Genomic DNA, 19,974 nt, shown 5'->3' with positions numbered 1-19,974 from the left:
AATATATATATATATATATATATATAAATATATATATATATATATATATATATATATATATATATATATATAATATATATATATATATATATATATATATATATATATATATATATATATTATATATATATATATATATATATATATATATATATATATATATATATATATATATATATATATATATAAATATATATATATATATATATATATATATATATATATATGTAATTCCGAGAAGATCTAAATCAACTTTTGCATCAATAATTTATGTTTGATCCCGCTCAAATTTCCAAAACACGGAAAGGCACATTTTCTGTCGTTAATTGTTATCTAAAACCGATTTCAGTCAAGTTAACAACAATAAAAAGGGGCAGTTGAAAACATGCCGCAGTAGCCTAATGCTGTTCTTTCACCGCTTAAGCGGTCAAAACAAATATTCAACGCTAGCAGCAAAATGCGGTGAAAACAATATTTTAAGCGCTATCACGAAGAGGTGAAAAAAGAATTTCAGTGCTAGCGTTAGAATGCGGTGAAAAAAAATTCTCAAAGCTCCCAAATGCTGTGAAAAATTCAACGCTGGTCGTACAAAAATTCATTCACCGCAACATATTTTTACATTACCTGAACCAGCATCCAAGCTGATTTTTGGTCAATGACAATCCGGAAAGCTGCAGACAAGTGATACTATTTTAGTTTGTTTTTTGATGACCCAAACATTTTGCTTATTCAACGTTTACGTTCGTTGATGTTCTGCGACTAGGGGTTTTCAAAGCAACATCAATTGTTTTACATTACCTGAAACGGCATGCAAGCAGTCCACTCAAACATATCCAGCGCCCTGCGAATTCGCATGCTCGTCATGCCGAAGAGAATGAGTGTACCCGCGCCGCAAACTCGCTCACCACAATCCACATTCGCAACTGCTCCGCAAATTTCAATCGTTCAGACCACACTCACAATCATGCAGCAAATTATTAAAGAATCACCGCAACGACCTAAGAGAAAAACAACAATTAAGACGAATCACCAACCTTCTAGTTAACGACAAAGGACATCCCCATCAATCACAGAATGGGATGCGTCTATGAATTCCACGCACACGTGCCCCCCTACTCTTTCATCTAGTAAAGCACCATCAAGACGAAAACGTCGCCACTTAGTGAAACAAAAGCAAATTGAAAATATAACCATTGTTTCAACAACTCAAAAGTTAGCTGCACAAAACCCAGAAGGACCGACTTGTGATCTCCAATTAGGAACTTGCTCCCCGGATTCAACTTATTCAACTCAGTATTATGTCCCACCCAACTATGAGGATACTGAAACAAGCTTGACTGTAAAGAGGTAGAATGCGCCACAGTTTCAGAATTGGATTAGACAGTACATTCATAAACTCATTGAAAAACCATATCTTATTATTTGTAATAACCAGCAAATAAGTTACTAATCTTTTGTTATAAACAAAACTGCATTCTGTTTATTTTTGTCAAGTGGGAAATGTGATATATAGTACATTCATATGTGGCGCTATTTATTTAAACTTTCCCTTATTTTAATCTAGTTCATTTCCGATTCCAAACACGGAAAAGCAAATTTTCTGTCTTTATTTTTTATCTAGAACCGATTTCAGTCAAGTTAACAACAATAAAAAGGGGCAGTTGAGAACAGGCCGCAGTAGCCTAATGCCGTCCGCGGCGATTACGCAGGAACCAAAATTATTTTTAATTATAACGCGAAAAATAGTCCATACTTCATTAAATATTTTAATCAATCCTTTCTCAATGAACAGTTTTATCTGGCCTAATACCTGGCTTTTATTTTTTTAATAAAAAACTATTTAAGATCTAGCACCCTCGCAGAAAACAGTGAAGTCTTTGATTGATTAACGTTTGTTGATCTGGCGCATGTTTTCAGCGTCAGGGAGGTTTTGACTTCAACTTGACGGGAAGTGGGTTCAGAATGAGCGCGGATGTCGTGTTCATGTGTGGCGGATCCGGACTCACCCATGCTACCCTTGATATGACAAAACCATACTATGCATTCACTATTTGCGTGGGTACCTATGCACACACGACTATGTTTATTGATGGCCAATTTCAAAATAGTCACTTGCCAGTCATGATGGAAATTTTCTAGGGAAAATTTGTCCAGAGATTGGAGAGTATTTACAATACAACTTGTTTAAATAGTTTCAGGAGAGCACAAAAAGAGACCAGATCTTGCGTCATAAACAGCTTCCAATGATCTATTATTATCATGACCAGAAAAATTTTGTAAAGTCTTAGAACAGGTTGTATGCATGAGTAGGATAACCAAAGTCGGAAACGGAAAGCAGTAGCATAACCAACTAGCGTTGAACGAAAAGCTCTCAAACGACTGTCGATGGTTGCTATCGTTAAAGTGATAAAAAGTGGTTACATGACAATTCACCCAATGCCATTTTACCCAATGCCATTTTACCCAATGCCATTTTACCCAATGCAAAATTACCCAATGCTCTTTTATCTATTCATTCAATTCGATGTTCGGTTGTGATAGTTTCATATCGAGTCCTACAGGCCATTTAATTATATAGTGGGCCATATAGTCGTTCTGGTAATTTTACCAATAGAGTAAATTTATGTTGGCATTGGGTTTTATGGCAGGTTGGGTATAATGGTATTGGGTAAATTGTCCTGACACAGATAGAAGCGTAGCCTCACTAGCTTCACGTTATGAGTGGACCAACTTGGAAGGGCGGGTGGGGGGTTGTAGTAGGTTAAATCGGGTTTCATCATGGTCAGTCGAATGGTCAGACAAAAATCGTTCAAGCGCAAAATTGCATGGGGAAGATCAACGCAGACGCCAAATAATTAGTGAAAACAAAGTTTGGCAGAAATTAAATGACTCGAATTTCACGAAAGAACAACAAGTTGTTTATTTGAATTCAAATTTTCTCTATTTTCCCAGAATTTTTTGAATTGAATCGTCTCAAATAAATCTTACCCTACATCATATAGCATATGCGACTGATAGACGAAGCAAAATTTCTTTTGTGCATGTTCTTCTAATAGCATCTAAGACGGTATTAAATAACTCAAAACGGTATCAAATAAGGATTATAAGAATCCACCAACTTTTATATTGCTCACCGTTTCCTATTACAACCATTTTAAAATCGTAACTCTCTCAGTTAATTCAATGTTGATCGTCTCAAATCTTTTCAAAACAGTCCATAACTCACAACCTTTTTGTTCACTTATACAAGAAATATAATGCTAAGACCCGAGGCATAAAAAATGAAACGTGGTAACATTTATAAGAAAAATCCCTATACAAAAATAAAGTCTTAATCTCATTACATTATTATCTGATCATTTATCATTTATTATTATTTAGTCTACTCTAGTTTTCAAATAACAACATTGTGATAATCTAGTTTGGGTGACCTTTATTATCCGTTAATTGTTCCGACTCCATATTAGTGGGGGGGGGTATATACTCAAATGTGTTTTTATTTGTTCAGTAAATTTTGGCCGATCGATATATTAATCGTAGAGAGTTTTGAGTGGTATCATAAAATAGCCCGACCAGCGTTGAATATACAATTAAAATGATTTTTTTGAATTTCAATTTATCGATTTAAAAATTTTGTGAATAGGAGGCCGATTTCCGTTGTTATTCACATTTTCATTTATTCTTTAAACCAAATGTGGTCAATTTTGCTAAAAGTTGTTTAAATTCTAAACAACAGTGTTATTGATTTTACCTTTAAAGACATAGGAGGGTAGCTGAATGGTTTCATCCAACATTTTTGGCTACAAATAATGCTAAATTTTGAGCTTGATTTTCAGATTATATAAAATCAAAAATGGCTACAAATTTGCTTTGTTTAAGTTTGTCCGAAATACAGACCTGAAAACTGCTAACACAATACTTTTAAACTCCAAAGGAGGGCTACTTTTTCCAGCTTCCTAAAAAACAGATCTTGTGTTTCTGCCCGGTTTTTGCTAATTCAACCTGATATGCATCCAAAATGCATCATTTATTTTTGATATAATGAAAAACTTCACTTGCCAAATTATCTTTAACGCGAATATTTTCCAGATTTAGTTGTTTTAGCACGCAAGTAAATCAGGGCTAGTTTTGATCTTTTTGCAGGCTCTTCAAAAACTATCGATACCGTACAGGTGCCGTGTCTTTTGTGAAATTATTGTTGGTAATTTTTGTTCTTTTTGTGTTAATTACCCGCGAGATTTATTGCAAATCTAAGTCCAATTATTGCAAATCCCATTTACTTGAAAATGAACTCCAACAATAGATAATAGTTTTTTTAATGATCAATGCTCTTGTATATCATTTCTATACTTTTTCAAGGCAGACGGTTTTTTGCATTCTCTTGACTCAGTGACACTAATCAAAAAGTTTTTAGTGTCACTGAATTTCTGAATTTTCAAAATTAGCATCTGAATTTCAGCGCTGAATTTCTGAAAAGAGCCGCAATCTTTTTGCATTAGTTCCGCAAATTTGTGACTAAGTCTCAAAAAGACAGTTGAATATTTTTTATCATGTGCAATAAATTTTTATTTTTGCAATGGTTTTGTTTTAAAGACTTCAAAATGTCTTCTTGGCTCCGATACTACCAGTTTTTTAAAAAACGGTTGCTTTGATTTTTTATATTTGCATATTTTTGAAGTTATTTTTTGCTTACTCGACAAATTTCGATATTGATGCAGGGACAGAAGGGCGATAAGGAAATGCGCAATAAAACTTAAATGTAAATTGAGTCGGATTTTTTTCTGGTTTCGATGGCTGCCACACCGTTCTCTTGGAAAAGTAACTAGTATTTTTTATTGTACGTGTATTTGTCGCTCTTTTGGTAGTTGTTCAACATAATTCGGATAATGAGAGAACTCCCTCTAATAAATTCCTTCGCTTAGATGTATAAAAGAACTAATTTATTGGTTTCAGTTTGTTGCCAATTGTCTTAATGACTTTCAAATAAAATGTGAAGAAAAAGTAAAAAGCCCCTAACTTTTTTGTTTTCATTTTTTTGTCATGTAAGTTAGTCTCATTACTGACGGGTCTTTTCAACTTTTTGCCAAACCCTTGAGTACTTTTTCTAAGAGTTGTTTTGTTTATATTTTTTTCAATATCTCAAAGTTATAATGGTTTCAGTACAGTAGTTTCTTAAATGTGTTGTGAACTTTTGAGTTCTGCCCGTACTTGTTTTTTTTGTCTTTTTTTTACCTTTTTTCTATCAAACTATAGCTGGTATCAGTAAGAAAAGGGATCGCATTCTCTTTATAGCGAACTGAAAATCCTTTTTAATGGTGTTTTTGATTTCCAACTAATCGTTTGTTGGCTTTGATTATACACAATAACCACTTTGTGCATATCTTCCCATTTTGTGGTCGTCTTGTTTTTTTGCAACAACATCACACTAAAGGAAAAGCCCCCTTGGTGTTTAAAGAATGAGTAATTGAACCTATTTAAAGTTCTCAGTTATTTTCTTATGGTTTAAACGGCTGCGATAACGTTTTGTTCAACTGTTTGATTTTTTTTTTAAAAAAAAATTGCCGGTAATTTAATTGTTTGTTTCCGTAGTCGCACGACATGTACCAAATAATGACAGATTTCATTTGCTTCCTCGAACGGTATAATTGAATAGGTCTGAATTGCTATCTTAATTATAGCACACGAGGAGATAATAAAACTTTTTATCGGTATCGGTTGCTACTTTCCGAATCACTTAGAAAATAATGATTTTCTAAAAAGGATTCTTTTAAAAATATTATCTTTTCTGCTGTTTTTTTTTTCAAATCGTTTTGGAGCCTCATTAGGCGCAGGTCTAATAATTTTTTGCGCAGCAAAGCTTGATTTGTTTTGCTTAAGTCTTGTTTTCTGGTTTTGTTATTGTGCTCTCTTATAAATTTTGACATCGAGTTTTAAGTATAAATATAGTGGGTTGTTATTTGACATTAAGTATGTCTTCTCTCGTGTTCTCTTTAATGAGAGTTTTCATTGGCATCATCTCCGCATTATTTTATTCAATTAGTGGTTTGCTGAACAAAATGTGAATTTTTGAAAGTTTTCTATCTCTTCCTCTTTGGTGGACAACTAAATCAAAAATGTGGATGAGCGTGGTCGAAATTTTCTTAGCAAACTCTGCTACTGAGCCTGTTTGTCTGTAAACTTAATTTAAAGTATAAAAATTATTAATCGCAGAAGTCTTCTTTCTGAGGTAAATGATGTATGATCAAGCACAATTTTCATATGATTGACCTAAAAACTCATACGAAGAGGGTACCAAAAAATAACCTCCCGGGCATAAGTTTGACAAAATTGAAAAACTGCTGTTTGGCTTGGCAGGTGATTAAATGATCAATAAAAAAATCAAGAAGACAATTCAAAAAAAGCAGGACAAGTCCTGAACTATACAATTCACAGTTTTTTCTTAACTAAACAGAAAGAAAACCTATAAATGTCAAGGGATGGATTTGCAAACCAATTCGATAAAATGAAAAACAACTAGAAAAACAGGAGAAACAGAAGTCAAATTTTGCTGGTGAACAAAAAATAGAATGGAGAAATCGGGTTTTTGTTCAGATACCATTTAATATACTGTGAAAATAGAGTGATACAATTTCAAGCTGCAAAACCAATCGCTTTTTGGTTCCACATCTTGATTTGACCAAAATCACACCACAATTTGACTTCAAAAATTATTAAAGTTTGTGAGCAGATCTGAAAAAAAAATGCATAAAGAGCATGCGTAGAATTGCGTAAATAGCATGACAGGTCCCAGAAAACAATCGCAAGAATTTTTAAAGTATAAAAACTGACATATCAAAACCTTTTCTAGGTCGACAAGCAAACTGGTGCTAACATAAAATGTCATGTGTAGTTTTTCAGGATCAAAAACCTACCTACAAAAACATTGTAAACGAAAACAGAAAGCCATTAAAACACTTTTTTGCAAACTCTGCAGAGAAACAGAAAATAATTATGAATGAATGCATTGAACATAGACTGTTTGCAAAGATCAGAAAATACGAACTGTGAAACTATGGGTTTTAACTTGTGTAAAACGAAAATTTATTCATCAAATTTGTACAACAAAAAATAGCAAACTGCGAAACATCCTGCTCGCTCTCAAACAGTCTTCCGAAAAAGATATGGAGTCAAATTTTTATGGTTTAATGATGCCGTATTAATATGTTGATATTCCAAAAATATCTTGGGTTATCTTGTCCAGCGACATGCAGGAAGAAAAACTCTGAACTTTTTTTGCCCGGTATTTTTTTGCAATCTTGCCCGGAGTTTTGAGATGCCAGTTCAATTAATAAAATTCGCAGCAAAAAATCCAAACTTGTTTTAAACCATGTTTTTTTCTCTAATTTGATTTCTTAATGAAATTTTTCACGCCTTAGACATCTCGCTTTTTTGCGATTTTGGCAACTTTGGCGTGTTTAAAAGCACATCCGGAAGACTACAAAATCAACTTAAAAATTTTCAACTAGAACCAGCCCCAATACTCGATGACCAGGATACTTTTTCATATACACTATGATGCTAAAAAGCTTGGAACGGCACTATTTTTTCTCTTTGAGCGTGACTTTTGCTCAAAACTTTTGATTTGCGCTAAGGCGTGAAAAAATGCGTGAAATGCTGAGATTTTACAGCTTGAAGTTTTGAAATTTTAGAGTTTCAATTCTTATTTTCTCCGCTCACATAGACAAGATGCTTAATCTTCACTGTTCTTAACTATTTCTCACACTGTTGCAATTCAAAATTTCCAATTTTCATGGACAAGAAACAAAAACAACTCAATTTAAAACTAAGATCTAGTATAACATTAAAAAGTTACGAAAAAAGTAAGTGTCTCCAGCGAAGGAATTGGGCAAGTTCCCCAGAGAATGGAACGAGATCTCTTGATAAAAACCACAACAATTTTGATTTCGAACAGGCGATAACATATATTTTTGGGTACAATATAATCGAATGGGGAAAAATTTTTTGCTAGATAATCAAACAAGCTGAAACTTCTAACTTTCTTAGAAACCTTCGAAGATAACGGAGATAAGCTCTATTTGCAACATCTTATTTTTTCAACAAGATGATGCTCCTAAGCAACAATCAAAATTTGTCCTCATTTTGTTCAAAGAAAAGAAGATGAAGTTACTGGAGTAGTCAGCAAATAGTCCCTTATCTAAATCCGTTTGAAAATTTATGGGCATTTTGAAGCACAAGTTACATGTGTCGGAAATTGCACTCAGATGTAAAAAAGGTGAGCAAAAACTGAACAAACCGTCCAATAAATATTTATAAAACCAAGATTGCATTAACCCGTTAGTAAAGAAGTGTTTTTAAATTCAAATGTTGTAATTTTCTATGTCAAAGCCGTTTTTTATTATAATTCACATGCCATAGTGTACTAACGAAGAAAGAGCAAATGGACAACAAACTGAGCTCTGCAGAACCCGGCAGAAAGTTTATGAATTTTTTTTACAAGTTTCAACTCGAAAATGCTTAAATTTAGCACACCTGCTCAATGTATTGCATACCAGTCGTAGAAAAACTATACACACCGAAGAGACGTGGAAAAAACCAAACCACTTGACAAAGACTCACCTTGACAAATATTTTTGCGGGTTCAAAATTGCCCTTGGCGCCATTCTGCTTCCTCGGCAGCTAACACGCTAATAGCCGAACGTTCAGTAAACATATGCTTCCAATTTAACCAAAAACTTACTACGAATCGTGCAATTTAGACTGCATGCTATAATGATAGAAAAAATACACGGGGAAAAACACCTAGACCTTATGCTTTAAACTTAAAAAAACTACTATAAAAAACCACCGGTTATCAAAAAATTTTGCTCGCTTAGCGCAAAAATTTTTCGCATCTACTCTTTTCGCTATTTTTCAACAACTTGTAGGGACAAAATACCTCGCTCACCGCCCCTCAAATTTGTTCAACAGAAGAGAAGTCAGTTAAATTGCACCTGCTGCCAACGTTTCCTGCCTTGTTTCAGAGCCACTCGACTGATTAGAAAAACTAGATCCCAATTCATTTTCGAGGCGTAAAAAACAAGATCAATAAACCTACCGTTCAGTTCGTACCCGGGCCGAGACGTGATGGCTATCTTGCAAGATATTACGAGATTCTTGCAAAAGATTGCTAACTTATAAGTTCTCGCAAAAATTATTATCTTGTAAAATCTTGCAAGATTAATGGCTATCTTGTAAGATCTTGCAAGATGAAAGGCTATCTTGTGAGATCCTTGAAAGTTCTTTCCGGTTGAGCTGCTCCGCCATTGGTTTGTTTGTGTGATTTTCTCTTCATTTGCTGCATTCAAAATTCGAGAAATGGCATATTTGATTTAATTGTTAATTATTTTTATCCACTCATTTGAAATTAAACTTCACAGATAACAAGCTCAAAATGTTTCCCTGGTTAAATAATTGTTATTTACTGTTGGTATAATGGCAAAAAAAGCAGCTATCAAAAAAGAAAAGTGAATTAAACTGTTATAGTTTTTCAAAATATTTGATTGAGCTGATCTGAATTGTTTTTAATTTAGATGTTTCTTTTTGACACTCGATCAGAACACACTCAAACAATATCCTTACTTTTTGATTATTATTTATTAATTTGCAGAAAAATGTGTGTTTATTGATGTGTAAAATGTAAAGATTTTGGCTTCTGAATTTTTACTATCGGAAAACACTCCTACACTTTTTTCTAATCTGTCCATAATCTTCAGAGTCGCTCATTCCATGCAAGACTCTTGTAAGAAGATTGTAAATCTAACAAGAGATTGTGGGATGTATGTTTATCTTGTAAAAATGTTGATGTACGAATGTTCATCTTTTAAGATTTTGTCAGGAAATCTTGTAAGACGAAGCATTCTGATGCAAGATTCTGAGAGAGTCTTAAAAGATAACAATCATCAACTTACTCGGGTATGCTCACCTTGGTTTGTAAACAGATTACTTCAATATAGCTACGCTCAGCTTACAGCTATGAAAGACAAGACTACAGTAATTGCCATAGAATTAGCTTGAGAGCAATTAAACACACATATTGCCGGAAAACAGCCGCCGTTGATTCCCATAACTCTATTGGGATTGAAGGAAAAGAAAACATCAACAAAAATTTATTTTGGTGTCATTTTGTAATTGAACATACTCCTGTCTCTCAGTGAGAGGCTACAGGGTCTAGTATCAATATCAATAAGCATTATAGATAGTAACTAAAACTTAAGAGAACAAAGTTCAAGTAACGGGCATCTAAAAATGAGCTTTATGGGTTTATCATCCCGTTTCTATTTCTGACTTTGATTTTTTTAATACTGACTCTCTTCATTTTGAATTGCTTTGCTGAGCAGCTGCTGTTTAAAACGACTTTGAGCAGAATGATAGAAGAGTGAAACTAGCCTAGAGAAGTCAAAAAGATTTCACACAAAATGTCGAAAAAGCGGCTAAATGGGTAGAGCGAAAAAAAAAGTTCGACGAAGTAAAAAACAAAGCAGGACAAGTCTTGACGTACAATTCAAAGAATTTTCATTGACTAAACAGAAAACTAGACCTAGAACGGACTATGAATGGATTGGAAAAACCATTTAGAAAAAAATCCAATCGAAAAAAAACATAGCTGGCAGATTGCCAGAAAATAGCCGCAATAGACTCGTAGATCGGCAGTCTAAAAAAACAGTAAAAAAGACAGACCAAAAAAATTTGTCTTTTCATTGAAGGCTGATCTGTTATATTTTGATTGAAAATCTGTATAAGTTATTGCTGCCTCTATTAGCTGATCTCAAATAACCTTCATTTAGAGTGACACACACCCATTTGACCTTATCTCTTTGCATTAAAGTAAATAAAAGTCAATTTCAAAGTGAGGAAGTCATTTTTGAGAGTGAGGTAAGTCAAGTGTGACCAAAAATTTAATCACGCGAATGAACAAAAAAACTCGCTCTACTAAGAGCGAAAAATGACGTCACGCATGCAACTCAGTTGAAATTGCATGAACGAATGAACAAAAAGTGGCTGTGACGTCATATGGTCGTAACAAAAATCATGACGACGAAATCAAAAAACATAGCAGGACAAGTCCTGACGTAAAATTCAAAGAATTTTCATTGACTAAACAGACAAACTAGACCTAGAATGGACCATGAGTGAATTGAGAAAACCATTTTAAAAAAATCAGATGAAAAATAAGAAAAAAACAAAAAATCAATGTCAAAATGCCGCATGTGAACATAAAAACCACCAGCGAGAAATGAAAATTTAAATCAAACAAAAAACTAGGCCTAGAATGAGCTGTGAATGGATTGGCAAAACCATTTAGAAAAATTCGATCCAAAAAATCGAAAAAACAGTAAAAATCAGAGTGAAATTGCCGCATGTGAACAAAAAACCACTACCAAGAAACCGAATTTTTGTTCAAACACCATTTTCGCACTCTACTTTAAAATTAGAGCGAAAAAAATTCACGCCGCAAAACCACTCGCTTTTTCGCTCCATTTCCTGTTTCGGCGTGACCAAAATCACTACTCCAATTTGACTTCAAAAATCATGAAAATGTGTGAACAGATCTTAAAAAAAAGACAGCGCCCCAATACAATTCAAATTCTTTGCATTGTAAAAAAAAACCAAGAGATGGCCAATAATAGCCCCAGCTATCGCTGTGCGGCTATTAATAAAAACAGTAGAAATCAAAGTGAAATTGCCGCATGTGAACAAAAACCACTAGCGAGAAAGCGAATTTTTCAAACACCATTTTCTCACTCTACTTTAAAATTAGAGCGAAAAAATTTCACGCCGCAAAACCACTCGCTTTTTCGCTCCATTTCCTGTTTCGGCGTGACCAAAATCACTACTCCAATTTGACTTCAAAAATCATGAAAATGTGTGAACAGATCTTTAAAAAAAGACAGCGCCCCGATACAATTTAAATTCTTTGAATTGTAAAAAAATAGAAGCGCTATAATAGCAGGCGAAGATCAGGGCAGCCAGTAAAAATTTATATAAACCCATTTTCTTAAGATCTGCAAGTACGCAATATCTCTTGCTAAGCCGAGGAGCTTGTGAAAATAATAATACGTATTAACACTAAATTCTTAATTTCCAAACAAGCCATTAAATTTTTATCAACAAAAAGTAATATCAAGTTTCTGTTGGCGAAATAAATGCCTCGCATTGTTTATAAGTTTTCTTCGAAATCAGAAACATATTTACGCGTTCCTCACTCCACCATTGGCTCATACTTAATTTATTTCACAGCTCTTTTTCAAATAAAATTTTATGAGCTCTACGTCAGTATCAAGAGTATCAAGACTGCGTAAACAAGGTTGATGAAATTCGAAACGAAACAATTAGTATAACAGTCAAGCGCTCAACTCAATTTGCTCCAAGACTTCAAAGAGCCCACAACGAACATCTACAAGTGGAATGAAGGGCTAGGTCCTCAAATTGGGTTTATGTTTCCCGACCCATTTGTCGAGTGCTTCCCAAAACTTAAGGATGACAGCTCGGTCCAAATGTCTGTGGTTTCGACTCAGTTTCAGAATGTGTACATCCCATTTCTGCACGTTCTTGTCGACTGGTAGATCGTCCCACTGCATGTAGAATGCACGCATGTGAAGAAATATTTCCGTAGGAGAGCCATCGGGGGCGAGCCAGGGCCATCCTGTGAAAATACGAAAACAATTTAGAAAGTTCCCTCGAATCTAAATCAGAGAGATAACTAATAAATTTTGGTTGAATCCTGTGACTAACTAGGAAAACACTTGATCATGAATGATGGGTAAAATGTACCCACTAATAATAAATCATAACCACCAGAATTACTATCACCCTTCAAAAAGTTCGCCTATCTAAGATTACAAATATTAAAAACTATTTAATTTGAAAACATATCTTAAAAATCGCACTGGGCGCTCATTGTATGCACAATTATAACTCCTGGTCTAAAAAATCTGTTAATTTGAGAAATGTTGATAGCTCTTTGAATGCTTGAAAAAAAGACGAAACGCTTATGAGTATGAAAGAAGGGACGATCACCTTTGAACTGCCATGCAGGTCCCTGCACAAAACAAGCCACAACTCGTTCCCACTCGTCCATTGTTAGCTTACTGGGTAGATCCACCACTCGATATGGAACTGAGACTGTCTGGCCGGCCACTGTCTTGCTCCTATGCAGCAACACCTCCGCATCTCGCCTTGTTCCCTCTGAAAAAAGAAACAAGAATTATCCCCATTCAAGATAGTTTAGTATTTTGATTCAAGATAGAAAACAAGATGTTGACTCAACTATGTCGAAAGATATTACCAATTTCTATCTTAACTAGATACGATTGTTTTACTCTAAAATCCTGACATCGTTACACCAACACACTGCTCGTTAAGAAAATCAGATTTTTCCGCAATTAAAGCACTGAAGGTCTATGCCCCTGCAATACAAAATTATTAATAAATAAACAAAAAATCAGGTTTAATTGCTCATACAAACCTTGTCGTTTCTGTTCTGAGGACACAAACCGCAAATCCTGCAAGATATCTTTGGCGTTGAAAATTGAAATGAGCGACGAACTGCCTCCGGGTAAAATTATGATGGGGGTTTTTGAAACCCTCTTTTGTGGGGTGTTCATGGACGACCGACTACTACTGCTTGAATAACGATCAGCGCCACTTTGGTGAGAGTTGATTTTGCTTGCTGAGTTATTCGAACCTTGATTTACTGTTTTCAAACTCAATCCGTGATAGGTTCCCATAGTATCGATCTTAAACCCTTCCGTGTCCTCGCGACCTTTGAACTTTTCCTGATCGTATCTGTTGTAGTGGGTGGGCTGATTCTGTTTCTCTTTGAGTTGTTCTTCTTTCGGGTCAGTTTTGGCAGTCGCCGGGTTTCCACCACCTTCGATAGCCCGAACAGACTGAAGAACAAGGGCTACATTTTGACCAATTAATTTGCTTCCCGTGCTTTGCAAAATTGTACTTCTAGTTCTCCAAACTCTTTCTTTGCCAGTAATGTATTTAATAGCTTCTTCAGCGCTCATTCCCAGTCTATTTTCCACTAAATTTGGGGGCGCGATGAAGTCATCCGAAATGACTGGCTTTGTTGATTTCTTGAGCACGGCTTTTCGCTTTTTAATCAATTCTTGTAACTTTTCCTGGGGAATTGCTTCAGTTAAAGAGCTGACAGGTGCCCCACCTCCAGCGGAGCCGAAGGCGTCTGAATCTTTGGAACCCAAAGAAGGATCCTGTTTGAGTTTCTTGGCATCAATGCCTCGGTTCCCACTGCCGACCGCGGACCGTTTCTCACCTCTTGGAACTGCGATCTGGATCGGGGCTGTTCTGTCAATTCTGGTTGAGGAACTTGTAATCCCTTCCAGGTACTGTTCTAGATCTTTTCGGTCCGGTAACCTTACAACTGGGATCTGTTTTGAAGACGACTCCTTGACGTATAAAGGATGGGGAAGTTTAATATTTTCCAAGAAATCCACCAAAGAATACAACGTATAGTACTCGTTTTGACCCGAGTTGGCATCGTATCGAATGTAGTTGGTCTTGGTGTCTTTGGGCCAGGCTTTGTCTCCGAATATTACTAACTCGTCTTCAACTTTGATCGGTTTCTTTGTCATGCGATACTCGCGCAAGACACTTAAACAATCCGCCATATCTACAATAATCTGAAACCAAACTTGATTATACCGTAATACTAGGAATAATTGACTACTGAACGTAAATTTTAAAACAATATATCATTTATCAAGATTGTTCATCAATTATCTACTAAACATTAAACAAGTTCAAAGACAGTTACAGAATTAGAAGAAACATTTAGTCAGAACTGCTAGAAGATGAAGAATGTTTTCTTCTCTTTTTGCTCTTAATTGAAGATCTTTCAGCTGACTTTTTCTTTCTCTTTCGTTTGCGTTTCTTCGTTTCGGTCTCTGATTCGCTGTCGGAAGAAGCCCTAAAGCAAAAAAATTATCAAACTCAACCTCATAATTCGAGAGCCTTATCGAACAAGACCTGACAAACTTCGGGCAAAACTGACTTATAATCGATCACGCACGAGATAATGCATTGCTTGACAAGACTTTGTACGATTAAAGACCGTGCAAAGAATATTTTTAAAGTCGGATCGGACCTTTCACGATAAGCATTCTAATCATTTAGGAATTACCAAAATTTATCTCTTGGCCCTGTTTTGAAACCTTATGTTTTGAAACAAACTCAAGTATCCAAGCACAAGCTGAGAAATAACAAGGCCACATTTTAATCATATACATTTTTTAGAGCGAGAAACTTGATTTTATTTGCAAACTTGATAAGCGGGCGTGCTTGTAACCACTTCCACGATTTAAACTGACAACTACAATTACATTCAATTCTACAGGTGTTAATATACAACATTTCCGTTAGCCAGTTTCGTAGAGAGCGAAAGTAAGAAAGTCATGAGAGTTAATTCTCATGGTTCTGAGTTACGGAATTAGTTTTTAATGATATGATGTTCCTACCTTTCGATTTTATTTTCCGCACGTTTCCGATCTTTCTTCTTGTGTCGTTTCTCTGAAATAGAACAGCAATGTTGCCTAGCAAATGTCAGATACAAACTTGAAAATACCCAACTATAATAGCGGTAATCAAAACACAGTCAATTTCCTAATACAATCCACTTAACTTTTCTAATAAGTTGAAATGGATTAATTTTGAGCAAAACCAAACTCTTGAAACGCCGCATTACTTTTTGAATAATTAAAAAACCCAATTTGCATATATGATTTGAACTAGTTTTGGTTTTTTGAACCCAAATATAACAAATTAACAATATAGTTAGACAATTTCTTTTGGAGTAAATTTACAGTTGTCCGATCTGCGAAAAAGCATTTTCTAATTAGTTTGTTCACAATAATACCGAAACGCAAAATCGTTCTTCATATTTTCTCTTTCTCACCCCATCTCTCGGTCATCATTTCTCGTTCTGTAATTAAAAGATAGCCGGCAGATCGCCAAAAATGACGCGCTTGATGCACATTGGGATTGAAACAATTGAAGAGAAGAAGCATTAAATTGGCCGAATTTTTTCCTTTTTTTTCTGTGCCAAAAACTGTTCTAATTTGGAGTGCAGTCTCAGATGGATTCTGAAACCATATTTAATTCAGCTTCTAAATTGAAAGCTAATAAGCTTAAAACCAATGTCAGCTAGCAAACACTCTAATGAACTTTGATAATCTAACTCTCAATGACTTAATGACCGGGCTTTATCGGTCTATCCGGTATCTATCAGGTCTCTTTTGATTTTGCTCTTTTGACTGACAGTATTCGCCACATTTCGTAATTTAATGCGTGAAATAATTTAACATCCATTAAGTTGAAACAGTGAGTCAAGTAAATCAGAAGTCAAACGTGAAAATCGTGACCTATGTAAAACGAAAAACATGATCAAAAGGTAAAGCGAATTTAAAAAGGAGAGCGCCTAAATAATAGCCCTTCAGAGGATGACAGCGGCTATTAAAAACGCAATTATGTCAATTATCTCCTCCTATAGGGATGCCTTTCCTCAAAAGCCAAGGACAACGAAAAATATATTGAGAACTTTCAGAAATTCTGAATTTTTTCAGAATTTTAAAAATTGGTCTACTTTTTGGGTATGTGTAAAACACAAGGTGACGGAACAAAAATTTACAGAACCAACTGTAAAGTGAGTTGAATAACATAGCGGAACAAGTCCTGAATTACAAATCAGAGAAGAGCGGCATCTATTCCGTTTCACCCTCCTCCCCAATCTTTCATTGCCCGTACTTGCAATCTATTTGTAATTATATAGCACGTTATTGAGTAAAAACTAAAATTTGAATTTTAGTAGTAAACTGACGCCTAATAATTTAAGATCTACAGTACAAAAAATTGCATTCAAGAAGACCAGCAAAACTAAACTAATTGCTACAGACTTAAACGCTTCAGAGCAGTTAAGCACAAGAAATTGAATTGCCTAGGGATAGTTTTGAAAACTATTTGCTCGAGAACACAGAAATTCTAAAGATCTTATAAACTCAAAAACTCACTTTGCTCTGAGAAAATACACGTCTTAAACCTACTCGTTTTCCCTTTATTTTATTGTTTCAGCATGAAAAAAGAAGGTGAATAAGCGGTGGATATAAGGCAAAACTCGATCAGGTGAAAACAATTTTGCAGCCATTAGGCAAAAACTTTGAGCTTAAGTTTTATTGGCATTAGGCGAATACCAAAAAAACTTAAAGGCGTCACCACGTGACGCTAAAAAGTACTCAAAAGCCCGTAGCACTTGTCTAAACGATAATGGCTCACAAAAAACAAACTTACAATATTGCAGTGTAATATTGAGCAAGTGCAGCATTTTTGACATTTTTCTCGAATTTTCCAACGCCCCATAACTCTAAACTATTCAAAATAAAGCAATCAATTTCTTAACTATTTTCCAACTCTTCCCTCCGTATTTTTCCCCAAATACATTTGCCCACGTGTTAGCGATGGGCAAAATAGTTGGCAAAAATGGTATATTTTACATGCACTTACTTGCTAGTTTGATGTAACGACAATTGTTAGGGACTTTTGAGTACGTTATAGTGTCAAGTGGATTTTGAATCACCGTGTTAAGTGCTTTAATTGACTTAATTAGCTTAATTTCCACAAAACTTTAGTTCACAATTTTGCACTCATGGATACAAAAAACGAGTTTACCGTATCCAATTTTTGCCTAATATCCTGTCCCCCTAGATAAAAAATAGATGAAAACGAACAAAGGCGGGGAAAGTAGAGAAATAGATTTCAAAGGAATTTCCATTTTCAACACTAAAAATTACTTTGCAATGGTCTTTTTGGCACAAAAAATGTGCTTCTGCATGGCTAAAATCGCGACTCTATGTTGAGCCTAATATGCATAGGCAGGGTACCTAAACGCCAAAAACGATTAAACTGCCTAGAAACTCAGGCAAAACCATTTCAAACCTATCAGACACAAATAATGGTCGCAAACTTCAAACTCATTCCCAAACAGAAACCAGGACAGATAATCTATATCTAGCCTCAGATACTTCTTACCTTGTTTTCACATATCTATAAAACGAACCTTCAGTATCGCAGCGGAGAATAGTATTCAGTCCAAATTCAAAGATTATGATGAATTTAGATTGAACTGAGACATGTTGTGATCTCAAACATCGCCAAAAAGGAACGGATACTACCTACCGTAATGAGCCTAGATCGCAGTTTCTTTGAGATCATATCAATTTGAAACTCAAACAATTTGAATTCTTACTTTTCTTTTTCTTCTTTGAACTTTCTTCCTGATTCAACTTCTGTAGAGGCGTGAAATGATCACTTTCAGCTGAATTAGAATCACTGCTAGTGCTGCTCACATCTAGAATAATTTGGTTATGCTGGCCAACTTTTTGCAATTTGGTTGTTTCTGTTGGCTTTTTGAGAGGTTGAAACTGGACAGTATTGAAACATTGGTATGCGAGGTGTCCAGCTGAAACAAGTATTCACATGTCATTTAACCATTCTTCTAAGTTGAAGCAACCCAAAATTTGTCCTAATCATAAAACCTGTCTTTTAACTTAAACACTTGCTGCGTCTACATCTTATGTTCTCATTTCGATCATCACAATCTTCATTTCATCGCGTCTTTGTTGTTTACTTCAAATTAAAACAGGCTTAGGCTGAAAATTTCCGCATACTGTTGTTGCTTTTCGGCCCCAGCAATATCCAAAAACTAGGATTCAAAAGTAGTACTTTTTAACTCAAAGTAGCAATCATTGAGAAAAGCGTACCATATCCACATTTTTTGCAGGAACCAGGTGCTCGTGTGTTGACCTTGCTACTCTCAAACCGGCTCCAGTTCATAACACACCTCTCGTAAGACTCTGCAATTGATCATATGCAGATGTCACTGACATTAACAGTGAGGCGTATTACCATGGAAAAACATTTCACAATCTGAAAGAAAACAAAATAAACATAAATGGAATATCTATTTTTGGTACAGGGCAAGTTTAAGTAAATTTTATAAATAAATATACTCCACACCACATATGGTTCAACAAATGGTCGATATTTTACTAATTCCAATAGCTTCTATTTCTATTATTGCAGCAAACACAGATATGGCAGATTAATGAGAGAATATTAAACGACGGATAAAACCATGTACTGATAAAAAGAGCGGCTATTTGTTTTATATACAGAATAGTAGTCTTCGTTTCAATAGTTGCAAAACTTTTCCAGTTTTCAGGTCACTGTTGATATTCGTCATCATTTTCTTCAAAATACGCTTTTAGCATTGTCGCTTCGATCTCCATTTCGGAATCTGTCCTCCATTTTATATCCTCCTTTTTTTCATGTGTTTGCAACACTTCATATATTCTATCATCTTGTAAAGGGTCCCCCGCTTTTCTTGGCACTAAGTGCACGTGTACGTGTTCGATAGTTTGGCCAGCATCTTTTCCATCTTGAATAGCGATTGTCAAAGCCGATGCGCTGAACACTTTCTCAATCACAGGCGAAATTCTGTGAACAAGTTTGAACAGATCGGACACTTCTTCGGGTGTGAGGTCTTGAAACCTTCGGGCTTCCCGGTCGGAGGCAATTAGAACATGACCAGGTACAATGGGCTTTTTGTTCACGAAGGCGTAGGATAGAGCAGATCGGCAGAATATACAGGATGACGTAATCACGACATGACCGAACTTGCTGCTCATAACACTACTCTGAAATTATAACTCTACATATTAGGCTATAATTGGTTACATAATTATACTTAGATCATATACGTAAATCAAGAGCTCAGAAGATTGCCAGTGGGTTTGCACGGAATATGATCTAACACTTTGGGGATGTAAAATCGAGGTTCTAATGATGATGAATGAGTCATATTGTTATCTTCATCTGATCATTTTTAACACTGCTAAGCAAATCAGCATCTGGGCCAAATAT

General features: G+C 35.1%; 4 protein-coding genes across 4 annotated transcripts in view; 1 reads left to right on the top strand and 3 right to left on the bottom strand.

The window, feature by feature from the left end:
- The window catches only part of LOC142338607 (selenoprotein S-like), a 482,730-nt gene that overhangs the window by 374,585 nt on the left and 88,171 nt on the right, over window positions 1-19,974 (top strand). The window lies entirely within an intron of this gene.
- LOC142337820 (parafibromin-like) lies at window positions 12,094-14,727 on the bottom strand. The gene is made up of 3 exons (XM_075387349.1): window positions 13,505-14,727; window positions 13,057-13,224; window positions 12,094-12,682 (listed from the first exon to the last, which is right to left on the bottom strand). The coding sequence occupies exons 1-3, from the start codon at window positions 14,670-14,672 to the stop codon at window positions 12,453-12,455; spliced, it is 1,566 nt and encodes a 521-aa protein (XP_075243464.1). The 5' UTR covers window positions 14,673-14,727; the 3' UTR covers window positions 12,094-12,452.
- LOC142337822 (uncharacterized) lies at window positions 14,757-18,993 on the bottom strand. The gene is made up of 4 exons (XM_075387351.1): window positions 18,813-18,993; window positions 18,299-18,511; window positions 15,519-15,570; window positions 14,757-14,971 (listed from the first exon to the last, which is right to left on the bottom strand). Exons 1-4 carry the CDS (start codon window positions 18,883-18,885, stop codon window positions 14,836-14,838), a joined length of 474 nt encoding a protein of 157 aa, XP_075243466.1. The 5' UTR covers window positions 18,886-18,993; the 3' UTR covers window positions 14,757-14,835.
- LOC142337823 (bis(5'-adenosyl)-triphosphatase-like) lies at window positions 19,040-19,782 on the bottom strand. Its single transcript, XM_075387353.1, has one exon. It carries the CDS (start codon window positions 19,737-19,739, stop codon window positions 19,275-19,277), a length of 465 nt encoding a protein of 154 aa, XP_075243468.1. The 5' UTR covers window positions 19,740-19,782; the 3' UTR covers window positions 19,040-19,274.

This window comes from Convolutriloba macropyga, chromosome 4 (assembly GCF_964194025.1).
Source record: "Convolutriloba macropyga chromosome 4, txConMacr16.3, whole genome shotgun sequence".
NCBI lineage: Eukaryota > Metazoa > Xenacoelomorpha > Acoela > Convolutidae > Convolutriloba > Convolutriloba macropyga.
This window is presented reverse-complemented; position numbering and strand designations above follow the sequence as displayed.

Coding starts and splice junctions, on each gene's coding strand:
- LOC142337820 (XM_075387349.1), bottom strand. CDS start 14,672: ATGGCGGATTGTTTAAGTGTCTTGCGCGAGTATCGCATGACAAAGAAA. Junction 13,225..13,504: donor CTCAGAACAGAAACGACAAG/GTTTGTATGAGC, acceptor TTCTTTTTTCAG/AGGGAACAAGGCGAGATGCG. Junction 12,683..13,056: donor ACCTGCATGGCAGTTCAAAG/GTGATCGTCCCT, acceptor GTATTTTCACAG/GATGGCCCTGGCTCGCCCCC.
- LOC142337822 (XM_075387351.1), bottom strand. CDS start 18,885: ATGAACTGGAGCCGGTTTGAGAGTAGCAAGGTCAACACACGAGCACCT. Junction 18,512..18,812: donor CTGCAAAAAATGTGGATATG/GTACGCTTTTCT, acceptor TACTTGTTTCAG/CTGGACACCTCGCATACCAA. Junction 15,571..18,298: donor TTCAAAGAAGAAAAAGAAAA/GTAAGAATTCAA, acceptor GTTCTATTTCAG/AGAAACGACACAAGAAGAAA.
- LOC142337823 (XM_075387353.1), bottom strand. CDS start 19,739: ATGAGCAGCAAGTTCGGTCATGTCGTGATTACGTCATCCTGTATATTC.